Below are 17,057 nucleotides of genomic sequence, written 5' to 3'. Positions count from 1 at the left end.
GACAGCACACTTCTACACTTCTACACAAACCATCTTTAACTGCAAAAACCCAGCTCAGCTTAGATGTACTGATAAACTGACTGGTACGAAAACGAAAGGTTCAAAATATACTCCATTAAGCCTGTTGTTCTGAGAACTGGGTTCTAAGATTTTTATGTCAAATACCAATATTCATGTAGCTGGACCTATTTTTATTATCATCCAAGGAATGACAACGTTAGCCTAGACATTAAATGCATTGATATCCAACGTAGATACCATTCTTTCAGTATTCACGGAATCCATCAAAATCTTTTAATAGCTTACAGTGTATTGTGCAGAAGTCAAACACCATTAATTTAGTTCCTGTCAACACTGCAGATTAAATATTTTTAAGCATCAGGGAAAAAACAAAACATTTAATTAACCGCCTCAGCAAATACATTTAAAATTTGTTCAGTTTTATGAGTACCCACGCGTTTCCTTTATTATACCATGCAATCTTTCAGAGAAACCTGCTTTCAGTTTTTCAAAAACATATGCTACAATCAAGCTATTGCCCTCAGAAGAGCGGGAGTCTGATTTGCACACAGATATTACTCTAAATACGTGTATAAATGTAACTTGTTACTACATACATTGGGTTCATTCTAACAATATTCCTGTAACGAAAATATATCCACAACTTACAAACATAAATTATACAAATTGGCAGTATGCATAAATTTGACCTTTTTATTTTTATTTATTTATTTATTATTATTATTATTATTATTATTATTATTATTATTATTAGTAGTAAATTGAGACCATGTACTTCAGCAATTGAATATAGTATAATAAACTATAACGATAATCATTAAAACACTGACGGCGGAAGGACAATTTAAAATATGAAACCGAAGACGGAAATAGGTGCTCCCTGCAGGGAAGCAGGACGTTTTATACATAAAGTCATACAGTGACATCTGCTGGAGATTACAAATCTGGGTTCCCTAAAGATCCAATTCTGAGACTGTTTGAGCGTTAATATCCTGTGATTAGAACAACAAAAATCCCCCCATGGTTTGGGACACAATTTTTGATCAAATTGCATCCTAATAAATGTAAACAACCGCCGCATGAAAAACTGTCCAACAACATACGCAGATGCACAGTTGCATTGATTCACATACAGCCTCACTACTTTTAGAATGATGTAAATACATTATCAATCCCTAAATACCCAGTAAACATTTAGCCGTTGATTCAACGTTGAAATAACGTAATGACTGCCGTCTAATCAACGTTCTCTTAAGGTTAAAAATGAAAGTTGAAAAGACGTCTAAACACAGACATTGAAAAGACGACTATTAGACGTATTTTGGACGTCCATTGACGTTAATAATTGGTCCCGAAATAAATTACTTATATAAAACGCATTTTGGACGTCCACTGACGTTATCGATTGGTCACCACTTAACTAACTTATTAAGATGGATTTTGGACGTCCATTGACGTTTAAAATATGTCCTCGACGGACAGACTACTTTTAGACCTATTTTGAACGTCCAGGGACATTCCTTGTTTACTGGGTATATTATCGATTCCTTTTTCTTAAATTACATTACATCTTCAGTGTTCAGTGTTTTATAAAACAACTGTCACACTTTTTTTTAGAAACCCTACAGACTATAGGGCTGGAGGATCATTTGCAGCTGTGCAGTGAGTGAATTAATGATCTAATGCTGCAAAATTTGAGTTAATAATTCTAGCCCTTCATCGGTGGTTACAGGACTCCGCCCACAGTTTATTTATTTATTTAAGTTGCTGGGATCCCCTCAGTCCAGAAGTGACGTTACACTGATCCTCCCATGACACATCAGCTCTGTGTTGCTGCAGATGAACGTCGGATTTTTAAAAACGAATTAATTTATTCATTTATTTAGTGCGAAGTATTGGTTGGTTAATACAATAAATGTTTATTTGTTTTTGTAGAAAACAGACGTAACTTCCTTGTTTACTAGCATTACCAACGGACCACAACGATTTCCCTGTTGCGGGGGGGACATTTGAAAAACCCTTCAAAGCAAGCACGACCTGCTTTATAGTTTGTAAACTGAGTACCTTATTTGTTACTGGTAAAGTAATAATGAAATAATTGCAGGCTACATTGATTATTTTGGACAACATTAAAGAAGTATTCCACCCCTATTCGTTTTGGTACATTCCAGGACAAGAGCAAGATCCTCGCTTCGGAAGCTGAGAGTCAGAATGAAAACACAAAGTTGAGGAGAGATGAGGTGGTTAATGTTTCCTAACAGATTTATAATATTTATAACATTCACCAGCCTTTCCTCACACTTTATCCATGGGGTGAGTCGGTCTTTTTTCAGGTCTCATATAACTTCGGAAACGCAATATAAAGAGACGTTATTTCATGGAGTCTGTTGTTTCTATTTTAGACTGTCGAAGAGTGCCGAAGCAGCATGTACCCACCCGAAGGCCCGACGTATGATACACCTTCTGTTCTTTGTTTCATTAAGGGAAAATGACTCATGTTCATATGTGTATAACATGGTTCAAATGGAAGCTCGCCACGTAATTATTACCTATATCTCATTATAAAATATTGACAAACGATCTTATAATTTTGACCTGCTGTATCATAACAATGACTTCAAATCTCATAACGTTGTGTACCCTAGTGATACCTTTCACATAGAATTGGTTCCTTGGTTTTATGAGGTATTATTTATTATAATTCTGAATTTGCCTGATTGACACTGTTTTTGGAACACTGTAGTTTCAGTGCTCAGCCATGGCAATAACTGCTTTGATGATATATAAATATGTATTTAAAAAAAAAAACCATCCATACATGTATGATGAATTATGAGATTTGCAATGTCACTCTGATTTGTTTTTCTATATCTCTATAGGTTTAAAGGTAATGTCTCCTGGTTCACTCTGGATCTTGATTTACCACCCAGTGATCGGTGGAGTCATGTGATAAAGGAGAAAAAACCTGAAGTAAGTTCTTAAGCCTAAGATGGTAATTGTAACCTTTAGTTATTTGTCTTCTAAATGAACCGAGTACAAATATTCACATAAAACATTCTTGAATGTTCAGATATGCATGCCCAAACCCATTGCTTACAGTTCTCTAAAGCACAAGGCTAAAAAAGATTCTGTCAGCACTCCTGTCAAGAGACATCAAGGTCCAAAATAAAAAAATACTAATCCAATCAATATTTCTCCATCTGTATTTGAGAACGATAAGATATTTGTGTGGAATGTCTAACTTCAGAGAAAGTTGAACAAGTGTTTGTGTTATTTAAAATGATAATATTACAGATTTGCACTAAATAATGGACAACATACATTGCCTGCCATTCCTCTCTAACTTAGTGTGTGCACTCATGAAAAGCATTCCATGATCTAACCCACTTAGGAATAAAGACTATTAGTGAGGCCATACCAGAAGTAACGTTTTTTTTTCATTAAGGAAAGTAGTAGAGTTTGTGTTCAGTGTTTATAGTCAGGTTTTGGTTTGTTTGTTTTATACAGATGTGGTTGATTGTTCCCTATTTTCTAATGTACCTCTAAGGGAACTGAAACAAAGAACAATAAAAAGAACTTGGTTAAATGATGTCCAATATAATTCAGAATTGTTATTATTAGATTTATAAACATTTTGTGATGTTTTCTTAGCTGTTCGCAATGATACAGGCAATAAGAGACTTAGCGGGTGGCTTTTTCCATGGAAAGCTAATTGGTTTAGTGGACAAGGAGTTGGTGAGTAGGCTGATTCAGAATGAATTATACACTCAGAATATATCTCCAAAATGCAATTAAACTCTAGTCTATCACTCTTGTTTTCCATTGAATTGCTATTAATTTTATGTTGTGTTTTTTCCAGCCTTTGATTGTGGACACACTCCCTTACCCTTTTAATGAAGAAATTAAAGGAATTTCCGCTGTTTCCGGTATCCCATTAGGTAAAGATTACTTGTTTGACTTAGATATTCCATTTATTTCTGAAATCTGTTAGAGTATGTTGTAATTATGTATAAGACCTTGGTAAATTGATTTTTTATTTTTTTTATATATATATATATATATATATATATATATGCTTAACAAATTATTATACTGGGCAGGAAGGTGGCGCAGCAGGTAGTGGCGCAGTCACACAGCTCAAGGGTCCTGGAGGTTGTGGGTTCAAGTCCCGCTCCGGGTGACTGTCTGTGAGGAGTTGGTGTGTTCTCCCTGTGTCTGCGTGGGTTTCCTCCGGATTACTGTCTGTGAGGAGTGTGGTGTGTTCTCCCTGTGTCTGCGTGGGTTTCCTCCGGGTTACTGTCTGTGAGGAGTGTGGTGTGTTCTCCCTGTGTCTGTGGGTTTGAATGGGTTTGAATGACACTTAAAAACTGAACTATACAAAAAAAAAATTTGAACTATACATTTAGTGTAAACAGCTACACTTTTAAATTAAGTGACTTAAGTGCTGACAGATTTATATTTTCTGTTGTAGGGGAAGTTGTGCTGTTTAATATCTTCTATGAAGTGTTTACTGTGTGCACCTCAGTGATTGCGGAAGACTTAAAAGGTGAGAAATTTCATGTCCAGACTTGGTCCATATGTCATTCATGATTATTTGGAAGCTAGTATCCATAAATCACATTACTTGTTATTTTCCAGGAAATATATACCATGCTCGGAATTTGGACTTTGGATTATTTATGGGGTACAATTTATAAGTTTATATCATATATATTTGGTTAAATGTATGTTTTAGCCTTTTAAATCACAGGATATTTTTGTGTGTGTTATCTTTTTAAGATGGGATAAAAAAAATCAAACCTGGACCATAACTGAGAAACTAAAACCCCTTGTGGTGAATGTTGACTTCCATCGCAAAAACAGAACAGTTTTCAAATCCACCAGCTTTGCCGGATATGTGGGAATGCTCACTGGTATTAGACCTGTAAGTGTTTCAAAATTTGCCAAGATAAAATACTACTTTGCTTTATGTTCTAAACACAAAAAAATAACCATGTTTGTTTGCCTTTAGAAAGAGTTTACTCTAACAATGAATGAGCGTTTCAACCTTGACGGAGGGTACATAGGTAAGGCTTAACATTTTAAGAAGATAAAGTAAAATAGTTTTCTGTGCTGGTCATGAACAATACTTCTACACCATCACTTTGACAGAGTTATTCAGAATACTTGCCAGTTGGCAGTCAGCTGGCACTCATTGTTCTGATTGATCAGTAATGTTGCATAATTTCTCACAGGAATCCTGGAATGGATTCTTGGCCAAAGAGATGGAATGTGGATGAGCTTTCTCACTCGGAGTGTTCTGGAAAATGCAACCAGGTGGAGTCTTCCACTCTTTCTGTCACATGCCCATAGCTCTTGCTAACAGCCTTGTACTTGATGTTCTAAACCATTTGTTTTCAAACCAGGGGCTATGGCCCCCAAATGTTGTATTTTTTTTAAGAGAAGATATATTTGTAATTGATATATACATATATAAATTTAGCATTTTTTTAATATACTTCTGCCAAAGCTTAAAATAATTATTGTGAATTTAATACATTCCACCCTATTGAAATTCACAGCCATACAACAGTAACTTATGTTTAATGTCATAGAACAGGGCTACATCTCTCATATAACATATCAGTGATGAAAGCATCTGTTGTTGTTTTTCTTTTTTTTTTTAATAAAGCAAAATGAATCCTCTTTTTAACCAAGAATTATTATTATTTTTTTACAGTTATGAAGACGCCAAAAATCAACTTGCTCAGACCAAGCTGCTTGCGCCAGCATACTTCATCTTGGGTGGGAACCAGACGGGTCAGGGTTGTGTGATAACTAGAACTAGAATCAACACATTGGATATCTGGGAGTGAGCTTAAATGATCTTGTTAAATTAACAACATTGAAATAATCCACATTTAAACATACATTTGAATGATGTTTACTTTTTTCATGATTTCTAGGATTGCCTTGTATCTTGGCCGATGGTACGTACTTGAAACAAACTATGATCATTGGGAGGAGCCATTTTTTCTAGATGACCGCCGTAAACCAGCTATGAAATGCATGAATCAAACCACACAGGCAGTAAGTTATTGCACTCAATGCTCAGTGATATGTATCTCTGGCCAGTACATGTGTTATTGTTAATTTTCATTATTTCTATGCTTCACTGGACTCACCACTTACGTTTATGTTTATTCAGAACATCAACTTGCAGACGATATACAATGTGCTTTCAACAAAACCAGTTCTAAACAAGGTGAGAGTCCTTTATTGTGATTAATTATAAAGAACTAAGATGCACCATTACATTTTGTTTTTAAACATTTCCTATTTTAATAAGGGGTGGATTTTTCTGTTGTGTCCCTCACTCTCTAGCTGACAGCCTACACTTCACTAATGGAAGTTTCCTCAGGTAAACTGGAGTCCTATCTCAGGGCTTGCCCAAATCCTTGCACTCCCTGGTGATTACCTCACCAACATTGTACACCTGTTTTAAAGCACGTTTAATAGACCATAATGGTGATTGCTCTACCTCTGAACTGTAAATTATATGTCATTATTATGGGCACTTTAGTATTCCTCACAAAAAAACAGCTCTGTAATTATTTCAAAAGTATAAATATTTTATGGTGTGAACCTTCTGTGCAAATAACTACTGATAGAGTGAATGGAACAGAGTTACATCATTTGTTTATTTCATTTGGGCTGACTTGGGTACAGTTTTATCATATGACTATTTTATATCTTTAATAAAATTAATTATAGATATTTTTTCAAGTCTTGTGTTTTTTGTTCAAGAATATAAAATCTTACAGTGATTCTTTTTCCAGGGCAGCTGTAGTTTGTGTTCCCCATTCAGTTCCTCTTTTTGGGAAATATTTCTAAACCTGAACCACAGACTGGAAGTGAATCATGTTAAGTTTGTGACATCCAGTATTTCAGTATCACTAAAAACTCTTACAAAGTATATCATTATTTTAATGTTGATTTCTGCTAATGCAATAAGTTGTGCCTACCCGGAATCACTGGGCGCAAGGCAGGAACACACCCTGGAGGTGGGGCGCCAGTCCTTCACAGGGCGACACGCTCACACCTACGGACACTTTTTGAGTCGCCAATCCACCAACCAACGTGGTTTTGGACCGTGAGAGGAAACAGGATTCACCCGGAGGAAACCCACGCAGACACAGGGAGAACACACCACACTCCTCACAGACAGTCACCCGGAGGAAACCCACGCAGACACAGGGAGAACACCACACTCCTCACAGACCGTAACCCGGAGCTGGACTTGAACCCACAATTTCCAGGTCCCTGGAGCTGTGTGACTGATGCACCACCATGGCAGCCAAGTTGGAACTGCAACAGTTAAGTTCAAAACAACAAAGATGTATTAATTTGGTGCTGTTAAAACAATATTTGTCAAACAAAGTTATTCTCTCACCTCCAGTGTTTTTGATTGGCCAACAGAACTTAAATACTTTTTAATGAATCATACGACTACATCCTTCATGTGATAAACTCATGTATTTACATGGTTATGTTCTCCCCTTTTTTGCCTTCCTGCAGGAAAATGAACCCCTCTTCTTTCAGAAAAACCCAGGTTAATAAAGAAAAAAAAATTTTCTAAACATCAAAATAAATAATTAAATAGACATAACACTTTTAGAAACACGGTTAGTTTTTATTATATTTTCATTTACAATCTTTGTTCTGAGCCTAGTTTGGTGATTGATGCTGGTCTGCAGATGTTAATGTACCTCAAACACGTAGTTCACATTCCATTTTTATGTGTGTATCAAATCAGGCATTCTCTGGACAGCAGGGACTGTGTATGGGGGTGGAAGGTGGAAAGTCTTTATAATTTTAGGAGTTTTTTTTTCCTTCACATGGTGTTTTGTGCTAGAGTTCTCAAATAAAATTACACTGTGTAATGAGCCAGCTGGAGCTGTTTTACTCTGCATCTTCTTAAACAAGATTAAAAAACTTTAGTACACTAAATAAATAAATAATAACTGAACTGTCCATTACATTTAAAAATACTGTTCACATTTGAACAAGCTCTTTTACTGATATACCAGAGAATTATTCTGAATTTAATGAGAAAATAAAACATCTAAAAAATGCCAGGAGAAATTATATGTTTCTAACATTATGTTAATTCCAGTTTTGGCACATTTCTATTGGCCATTCATCATGAAAATATAAACATAAATGATGACAACAGCTGAATTCAGATACCATAGAAAATAGAGATTTATTTAACATTTTTTGGCCATAGTTTTAAGCAGTTCATGCTTTTAACAGTTCCATTTTTACAATAAATTGTGTACTTAAGAAAAAAAAGCTCTGTTGGAAGTTGTATCTGTCTGTACCCACTCATCCCTGATACTCCAGAAAGGTCACTCCCAGTTCCAGCACAGCACAGCTGAGTACTGAACGATCTCCCCTGCATACACTGGGCTGGATTAGGAACCACTGCTGTGCAAAATCACTGGGGAGTCTCTTTTATGAAATTATTAGAATATTGATATGGAATTAACAAAAGTGTCACATATTCTCATTTGGATTGTTCTGTCCATGGACCTGTGTGATTCTGTGAGTATTGTTTCTATATTTCTAGGTAGTCTTTTGTTTCATCCTCATGGTTACAATGAACTCTTAGTTTTATGATTTTCAGAGAAGTGTTTTATTTTATGTGTAAGTGTAATGTGTAATATGTTTCTGTGTCTAGTCTCCTGAAGAGTGTCAGCTGGAACGAGTCAGACTCAGGGCTCAGCTAAAATCCATGGAGATCCGCGTTGTGAAGCAGCAGGAGATGATCCAGCACTTCATGAACCTCACAGAGCAGAGCCTTAAAAATCAAAACAACTTTTTTATCCTGGGAAATAAAACATTCAAAGGTGCTCTTATAAAGGACAGCATGCTGGTCTTTGATTGTATGGGGGTGTTTTGTTTTGTTTTGCTTTTGTTGTTGGTGTGTGTGTGTGTGTATTTGAAGATTCAGTGTTCAAATTGTTCTCACCATTGCAGACTGTGCTCAGATTTTCAACGACGGATACAAAGAGAGTGGGTTTTACCTGATAAAACCTCTGAACAGCCCAAAGGAGATCAAAGTTTACTGTGATATGACTCAGGGTGGAGGATGGACAGTCTTCCAAAGACGCTCTGATGGAACCGAATCCTTTGACAGGTGAAGAAAATTCTAATTCCTAGAGAATTGTCTTAAAAGATTGTACATGCCTTTTCTAATTTAAATTACAATTGTATAGAACAGCACTGACAAACTGAATAGGACACTGGAGCAGCTGTGCAGGAGCCTAAGGCCACCATGCCTGGGGCCAAATGTTAGCTAGAGGATTATAAAGGACCTCAGGCTTGGTCTTTGCAGCAGCATAAATGGAGCTGCATTCAATCACGTTTTAGGGAAAAGTTGGTGGCAGCTGGGATCCAGTAATCATCTAATATCAGTACTTGACCTCACTGATGTATCTGTGACTAAATGTTATAAAATTCTCACAGAAATATCAGAAGAGAAGAGCGTGTTACTGCAACTAAGGGGGAAAAACCAACTATGAATACCCTTTATTTTAGGAGAATATCTGCTTGAGCAGGTGTCCAGAAACATTTGGTCATACACAGTTTTTGTGTTGTATATATTCCAAGTGAAAACTGTGCTGCTTTTGCAGAGACTGGAAAGATTACAAAGCTGGATTTGGTGACCTGAAATCTGCAAGTGGAGAGTTCTGGTTAGGGAATGACCACTTACATTTTCTCACATCTCAAGGTGAGCTACTTATTAATATAAAAATTTTTATATTGCATATAATAGCGTTGGGCGGCACGGTGGCGTAGTAGGTAGTGTCACAGTCACACAGCTCCAGGGACCTGGAGGTTGTGGGTTAGATTCCCGCACCGGATGACTGTCTGTGAGGAGTGTGGTGTGTTCTCCCCGTGTCCGCGTGGGTTTCCTCTGGGTGCTCCGGTTTCCTCCCACACTCCAAAAACACACGTTGCAGGTGGATTGGCGACTCGAAAGTGTCCGTAGGTGTGAGTGTGTGAGTGAATGTGTGTGTGTCTGTGTTGCCCTGTGAAGGACTGGCGTCCCCTCCAGGGTGTATTCCCGCCTTGCGCCCGATGATTCCAGGTAGGCTCTGGACCCCCCGTGACCCTAAATTGGATAAGCGGTTACAGATAATGGATGGATATAATAGCGTTGGGCGGCACGGTGGCGTAGTAGGTAGTGTCGCAGTCACACAGCTCCAGGGACCTGGAGGTTGTGGGTTAGATTCCCGCACCGGATGACTGTCTGTGAGGAGTGTGGTGTGTTCTCCCCGTGTCCGCGTGGGTTTCCTCTGGGTGCTCCGGTTTCCTCCCAGTGCCGTAGGTGTGAGTGTGTGAGTGAATGTGTGTGTGTGTGTGTTGCCCTGTGAAGGACTGGCGCCCCCTCCAGGGTGTATTCCCGCCTTGCGCCCAATGATTCCAGGTAGGCTCTGGACCCACCGCGACCCTGAATTGAATAAGCGCTTACAGATAATGAATAAATGAATGAATATAATAGTGTATATTCATATAATTTTGACTTAATTTTAAAACACAAGCTGCCTTTTATATTGTAAAATTTGGATTGTAAAAAAGGATTGGCAGAAATCACCAACATTTGTTGGAATAAAATAACCTTGTATTAACATTTACAGAAATGTACGCTTTTTTCCTTCTAGTAAAGTTTCCATTTTTGAGGTATGAGGCTTTTGAAGGAACTTGCCTTTATGTGTATCCTGTGTTTCTTTATAAAGTGATAATCTGTCATGCAGGTGATTACAGTTTGAGAATAAACCTGGAGGACTTTGAGGGCAGCCAGCGGTTTGCTGTTTACAGGAAGTTCAAAGTTGATAACGAACAGGTAGCACAGTAAAACTGTCTCTTAGTTTAACAACTAAAGTATTTACACCTACCATTTTATGCAAAAAATTGGAAACTGTCTGTTAAGTGATGCTTTTTTTAATGGAACCCAGTCTACCATTGTTCTGTCAGCTGTGCTGCACAATTTCTGGTTATTTGTCTGGGCATTTGGTTAATACATTGGAAAAATATGATTAAAATAAAAAATAAATAAAAGTGCCATAGTGCTGCACAGGAATTCATATCATTGTTACATACATTAATTTTGAATTACACATTGTAGAAGTTTTGTTTGTAGTAACACAGAAAATGAACATGTCAGTTGACATTCAACTGTGAATGTGTTTCTTCTTCAGCCATAACTTACCCATGTTTTTCTCATTTTCCAGAGCCATTACCAACTGGAGTTTGCTGGATACACAGGGAATGCAGGAGATGCACTCTCAGGCAGTTCACATCCTGAAGTCCAGGGATGGGCAAGTCATCAAGGGATGAAATTCAGCACCAGGGACAAAGACAATGATCGATACGAGCGCAACTGTGCTCTGGAGGATAAGTCTGGGTGGTGGTTCAACAGGTCTGTGGAAATATGACAGCGAATTAAAAATGGGATGTATCTACAGTTTAGGTTTCACATTACATTGACTGAAAGTTTTACACGCTACATAAATTTAAAAGAACCATTAGGATGAGTTTATTTATCTTTTTGTGATTTTTAAAACAAGCCCTTAAGAAAAATCTTTATTAAAAACAAAGCAGAGTTGTACACATTGCAGCCCTTCATTCAGCAGACTGATGTTTGATTCCCAGCTTAGGCAGGAGCACCACACTAGAATCAGATCAGAGTTCTTGGGCAAGATTCCTAACATTGCACTAGCCTAAATCCTGTAGCCTGATTAAAACTAAATGTATCTGCCACATACATAAAAAAGTAAAATACATTTTATGTTACAGACACATCTAATGGAGTTCTCAAGCTGTTTTTCATTTTCTTTCCTCTAGATGTCACTCTGCCAATCTGAATGGACTGTACTATAAGGGTCCTTACAGTTCAGTGACTGATAATGGGATTGTGTGGTACACATGGCACGGCTGGTGGTACTCCCTCAAGTCTGTGGAGATGAAGATCAGACCGATTGACTTTGAACCGAATGAAATCTAAATTCATATGATCAGCAACGGTCTGACTGTTTTGCAGGAGAAGCAGACATATGTGAAACATACAGTATGTTGTGCATGGAAGACACAGTAACTTTCAGCAAACTTAACCTTTAGTTTATGTAAAGCCTGTACTATTCTCAAAGGCACATCTGAAGATGCTTTATAAATATGTATCCCAAAGCAAGTAAAATGCAGCATACTAGAGGCAGGAATCTATCTTGATTATGACTTTAAATAACCATTAATAAAATTATCCACCAATCCATGTTCTATTCATAAATACATTCTTCAACAACTGTTGCTAGATTGAACAAGTATTAGCGTACGTTGGGTGATGTATTTGTTTAATTTAAAGTGCAATTTGTTGGAAATTGTGTCACGTTTTAAAAGAAATACCTACTTTTAAGTTTCTGATTTCAAATTGTATTAATCTGTTACATGAAAATGCATTTGTCTGTTGCAGAAAAAAAAATGTGTCAATTATGATCTACTATTGCTTGCAGATTCTTCTAATTTCTAAGATCTGTGCATTTTGTCCAACCTTGATATATACAAATATGCCTACTTAGACATGGAGTGGGCTAAACTGCTGTAGACTGAGTGGGTGGATATATGGAGAAACAACACTTATTTCAAAAAAGGTTCTTCAGGTTAGTTTTCAATTATGGGCTTGTGAACTGAGGATAGTTTGACATTTTAAAAATGCATTTTATGTGTATTTCTTTTCCCTCAAACAATTTGGAAATTTGTCACTCTAGTTTCTTACACTCTTTAAAGATTCATCAGCTCCACTTACCATATAGGCTTACCCCTGCTTTTAATACAAACACTAACAGCAACAGACGAGTTACAGTCTCAATTTGCAACTCTGTGTTGGACAATCAAGGTAGGTTCGTCTAATTGAGTGGCCATTGAGATGGGCACAGTAAACTTCACTACAGTGTGCTGTGTCTGACCCACTCATACCAGCGCATCACATTAAAACACCACCACCACGTCAATGTCACTGCAATGTTTAGAACAATTCACTACCTAAACTAATACCTGATGTGTTAGGTTCAGAAGAACAGAGGTGAAAGGGGGTTAACCAAAAATGCAGATGGAATACAGGGGTAGAACTACAAAATACACCTAATTAAGTAGATCTGATAAGGACATTGCTTATTAGTGCATTGTTATGGGATATAGTGATATATAAGTCTAATATACAAAGATTAATGGAAACTGTAACCCAGATATGTTGTGAGTAGTTACAGAAAAAGGTTTTCTTGCATAAAACATGAGAAATCCAGGTCCTGTTACACCGTGTCTGCGTAAAGAGCAACGGATCCTGGAGAGTGACGTAATTCCCGCGCAGGTGAAGGTCGCGTGGAGCCTGAGAGGATTTAGCCGTTAGCTTAACATCAGCTGTAGGCAATTTCAAGCCTGACGATGCTTATAAAAAGCCCATTTTATGTCTTTTCTGAAAAATGCTTATATAATATTTGATACTGCCGTTGTCTTACGGGAACATTTTTCCTCGGCAAACGCTGTAGGGACCGAAAAATCACGGTAAATATTCACTATAAAAACATTTATCAAACATTTATTCGCCATTCACCCTGAATTCACCAACTTTTGTTCCCCTGAACATTTTGAGAGCAGGTGATAAACTTAAACGAGTAAGAAAGCACTTGCTGTTTCATTTGCGAAATTATTTTTGATGTAAAATATTGATTTACTTTATTGCTTAAAATACCTTAGTTTTTGAATCTTTAATTTTAATGTTTACCACTTTCTTCAAAGATTTGCACACAGCTTAGTTCTCCTTTTTATAAGTTTTACTTCAAGATATACTCACCAAAACTCTTACTAAGCTTATTTTTCATGACATTTGTTACACATGTTCACTCAGAAGTGAGTTGCATTTTTTACAACTTTTAAATTAATTTTTCATTTACTCTTGTCTTTAAGTTAATTTTAAGTTTTTTTTTCCCTCTCTGAGGCATCGTTGAAACTGGGGACACTAGGAACATTGTTGATTTTACTTCCCCCACCCGTTTTCAAAAATGTACCTATCCACAAGCTATTTGCTTCATTTATTCAGTAATAATATTAGTAATAAATTGCTTGTTTTGCTTAATAAAAATGTCTATATTCCTAATGAAACTATTAGAAAATATTTGTTATATTTTATCACACCACACCAAGATAATTAATGCGGCATAACTGACATTTTGTGAAAATAAATGGTTTTCCCCTCAAACTAATAAGAAAATTTAATTTAAGTAAACTGTTGATACTTCCTGTATTTCTTAACAACAGTTTACTTAATGAAAGCGTCAAGTCCCAGCCCCAGTTTCTTTTAAAGGAACACAGAATTAAGGGTCAGCTGAATTAAACGCGTTCGTTTTCTTCTCCCCAGCATTTTTCAGAGGTATGCTGATGATCATTTTATATAGGTCTATGTAATGTGTAGACCAAACAACCTGAATTACTGTGTGGCTTTTTTTAAATAATGTTTAACCAAAATAATTAATCAAATTTAGACTATTAAGTTTCTAGCATAATTGATATATACTGCCGGTGTTTTCTTCTCTGTGTATTCACCAAGGTTTACTTATTTTTAACTATTTAAAAATAAAGCTTGTTTACTCCTCTTAAGTCATAGATATTTATATTGTTAGTTCATATATGTATACACACACACACACTGCAGGATTCTGACTGTCTCCTGTAGCTTTACAACTATGTTTACACACCAGCACTATTTGTAGAAAGTGCTGCCAGCCATCCAGTGTAGTCTTCTGCTATGTATATGTCAGGTGCTAAAAACTATTTGACTGACAGTGTTCAGAAAATAGACTGTGCTTCAGGGAGGTGTGATCTCATATGAAAGAGAAGCCATAGAGGAATGTGTTACTACAAATTAGTCTAAGCGTTGTTTTCCTTTGTACTTCTCCTTTACATTGTTTTTCATTTTGAAATTTAGACTTGCATTAAAAAGCTGCTTGTATATTTATAGAAGCCCTGAGATCTTTTGGCAAGATGAGGAGGAAAATATTCCTTGTTATGGCCCGATAGTGTTGTGTTGAAAGAATGGTGTCTGGAACAGCTGTAATGTGCATTTTTGTGCTTTGCTGTAGCATGCAGTGCACTAGTTTGTATAGCTTTACCGAATGAAAAATGGGTTAGGCCTGGCATGCCATGGCTTGGCCTGTTGTCCCTGAGGGTGTTGTACGGCATCCACATGGAACTTAAATTGCTGTTTAAATTTTTTATTTTTTTTTTAAAGATGCCAGAGCAGGTTTTAGAACAGGTTGCCTCAGCATTGCACTGGATGTTTAAGGTAATGACTTGCTACTTTTAAAATTGATGTTTTTACTTTATTAACATGTCTATGTGCTTCTGTTTATTTATGCTAGAAAGCATATCAAGTATTCTCAAACAGATGGATTAGACAGGGTTTCTATCATGACAAACCTAAGAGAATCCAATTTGTTCAGGTCGTTGGCAGAGAGCTAAGTAGAGACAGAGGCGGAGACTAACTGAATATTCATATTTCCATGTGTACTGAATGAATTTGGAGGTGTAGAGTCAAGTTTTAAGGGTTTTTTTGTGTTTTTCACCGACTGGATGTGTACTTTAATTGTACTTTTTCTTCTTCATTAACCCATATTATGCTCTTATAGCAGAAACCATAGATGCTAGTCACAAACATGGTATACATGGAGGTATTTCCTGTTAAGGCAATGTGATTATGTATTGATTGATGTATTTTAGAGGGACAAATGTTGCATTTTACTTTTATTCAGAAAGTTGTCTACTGTATGTAACTGTGTAAATGTCTTCATTCTTTCACAGGCTACCACTTGACATTGAGTTTTATAGTGAACGATGAGAAATTTTCTTCCCTAAATCCAACATGTATCAAATAGAAACTAATAGCTGATGATAAATTCAAGCGACAATATAAACCTTCAGTGTTTGTATAGAAATAGACGATGTCAGCATCCATGCTGGCCTAACTCCCTACCAAATATTGTCTTTGATTCTACTGGCATAGGTTATAACTGGAAATCCCAAATGCTTTACATTTTTGTTAAATCTTCATTAAGAGCTGCAAGTCACTCCACTCATCACCAGCTTTTGTGTTCTGACCTTAAAATAGGGTGGCTGTTTTAATCAGTGAAGCATGTGTGATTTGACTTCTATCTAATCCCATTTTGTAACCCATTAAGAAATGCCTTGACTGGGTTGCTGCATTTAGCCTAGTTGGTGTAATTTGTAAGCCAAGATTGTGTATTTTCACTTCTTTCTAAGGACTTTATATGGATTAGGCAGGAATAGAACAGTGTTCTAGAAGTGTTCTCAAGGTCATGTCTTAAACCTACAGCTTACCAGTTGATGTACTTTATCCCAAGAAATTACATAACCTGTGTGTTGGTGAGTAGAAATCTACCATAATAAAATCTGCATTTTGTTTAGTCCCATGTTTAATATTTAAATAGGGGTTTACCGCTTAAGATATATTTTCAAATGTAATTATGATACGGAACAATATTTGGGCTATATGAATGTAATATTGTGATCAGTGAACTAGTGATAAATAATGCTTTTCCAAGGATATACCTAGAGTTTTTGATTGTAGTTTTTAAAATATCTCTGCAAGTGCACAGTCAGTTTCAATCTATGTCATGAAATCATCATGTAGCTTTCCTGAATTGTGAAAATACGTAAGTATTATACAGTTGTTCACACCTTTAAATATTATTTTTAGTGAAATTAATTTGAAATTGGTTTAACATTTGAATATTTGTCATGAATGTGGTTGCCAGTTATATACTGAACTGAATTATTTCAAGACTGTGTCCACATGTGAGTTTGGTCTCAGTTTCAGTCCTGTTCAAAAAAACTGGCTGGCCTCAACTCTTTCATAAAAGGAAGGCTTGGGTTGCCAGGCAACAGCCATTGCTTGGCCTGACGTGCCCAGGCCCCTCCCACTC

At 36.6% G+C, this 17,057-nt stretch overlaps 3 protein-coding genes and 1 long non-coding RNA gene across 8 annotated transcripts in view; 3 read left to right on the top strand and 1 right to left on the bottom strand.

Moving 5' to 3' along the window:
- Positions 1-1,848: 1,848 nt before the first annotated feature.
- asah1a (N-acylsphingosine amidohydrolase (acid ceramidase) 1a) lies at positions 1,849-6,824 on the top strand. Of its 3 annotated transcripts, none has more exons than XM_066649301.1 (15): positions 1,849-2,068; positions 2,193-2,334; positions 2,424-2,470; positions 2,901-2,991; positions 3,673-3,756; positions 3,881-3,959; positions 4,493-4,567; positions 4,660-4,705; positions 4,801-4,945; positions 5,033-5,087; positions 5,256-5,337; positions 5,741-5,872; positions 5,967-6,090; positions 6,209-6,265; positions 6,385-6,823. In XM_066649301.1, the coding sequence occupies exons 2-15, from the start codon at positions 2,257-2,259 to the stop codon at positions 6,472-6,474; spliced, it is 1,185 nt and encodes a 394-aa protein (XP_066505398.1). In that variant the 5' UTR covers positions 1,849-2,068; positions 2,193-2,256; the 3' UTR covers positions 6,475-6,823. The 3 variants fall into 3 exon arrangements, with proteins under 3 accessions (XP_066505398.1, XP_066505397.1, XP_066505399.1); XM_066649300.1 differs by having other exon boundaries at positions 1,849-2,099; XM_066649302.1 differs by lacking the exon at positions 1,849-2,068 and having other exon boundaries at positions 2,234-2,334; positions 2,424-2,559; positions 6,385-6,824.
- Positions 6,825-8,344: 1,520 nt separating this feature from the next.
- Positions 8,345-13,425, bottom strand: LOC136673517 (uncharacterized). Its single transcript, XR_010795936.1, has 3 exons — positions 13,327-13,425; positions 11,279-11,490; positions 8,345-8,863 (listed from the first exon to the last, which is right to left on the bottom strand). It is a non-coding gene; the product is annotated as an uncharacterized lncRNA (long non-coding RNA).
- On the top strand, positions 8,515-12,257 carry fgl1 (fibrinogen-like 1). The gene is made up of 7 exons (XM_066649040.1): positions 8,515-8,607; positions 8,744-8,912; positions 9,043-9,202; positions 9,699-9,796; positions 10,824-10,912; positions 11,301-11,488; positions 11,914-12,257. The coding sequence occupies exons 1-7, from the start codon at positions 8,542-8,544 to the stop codon at positions 12,071-12,073; spliced, it is 930 nt and encodes a 309-aa protein (XP_066505137.1). The 5' UTR covers positions 8,515-8,541; the 3' UTR covers positions 12,074-12,257.
- Positions 13,419-17,057, top strand: part of mtus1a (microtubule associated tumor suppressor 1a) — a 38,625-nt gene continuing 34,986 nt past the window's right edge. The window contains exon 1 of one of the 3 annotated variants that reach the window (XM_066649034.1): positions 13,419-13,623. The gene's annotated coding sequence lies outside the window, so the exon portion shown is untranslated. The remainder of the gene's footprint in view (positions 13,624-17,057) is intronic. The other 2 variants (XM_066649033.1, XM_066649032.1) reach the window with 2 other exon arrangements.

This window comes from Hoplias malabaricus, chromosome 17 (assembly GCF_029633855.1).
Source record: "Hoplias malabaricus isolate fHopMal1 chromosome 17, fHopMal1.hap1, whole genome shotgun sequence".
In the NCBI taxonomy this organism is placed as follows: Eukaryota; Metazoa; Chordata; class Actinopteri; order Characiformes; family Erythrinidae; genus Hoplias; species Hoplias malabaricus.
Note: the sequence above shows the minus strand (reverse complement) of the source record. Positions and strands in the feature narration are given on the sequence as shown.

Coding starts and splice junctions, on each gene's coding strand:
- asah1a (XM_066649301.1), top strand. CDS start 2,257: ATGAGGTGGTTAATGTTTCCTAACAGATTTATAATATTTATAACATTC. Junction 5,088..5,255: donor CCTTGACGGAGGGTACATAG/GTAAGGCTTAAC, acceptor AATTTCTCACAG/GAATCCTGGAATGGATTCTT. Junction 6,266..6,384: donor CAAAACCAGTTCTAAACAAG/GTGAGAGTCCTT, acceptor CTCACTCTCTAG/CTGACAGCCTACACTTCACT.
- fgl1 (XM_066649040.1), top strand. CDS start 8,542: ATGGAATTAACAAAAGTGTCACATATTCTCATTTGGATTGTTCTGTCC. Junction 9,203..9,698: donor GGAACCGAATCCTTTGACAG/GTGAAGAAAATT, acceptor CTGCTTTTGCAG/AGACTGGAAAGATTACAAAG. Junction 10,913..11,300: donor TCAAAGTTGATAACGAACAG/GTAGCACAGTAA, acceptor CTCATTTTCCAG/AGCCATTACCAACTGGAGTT.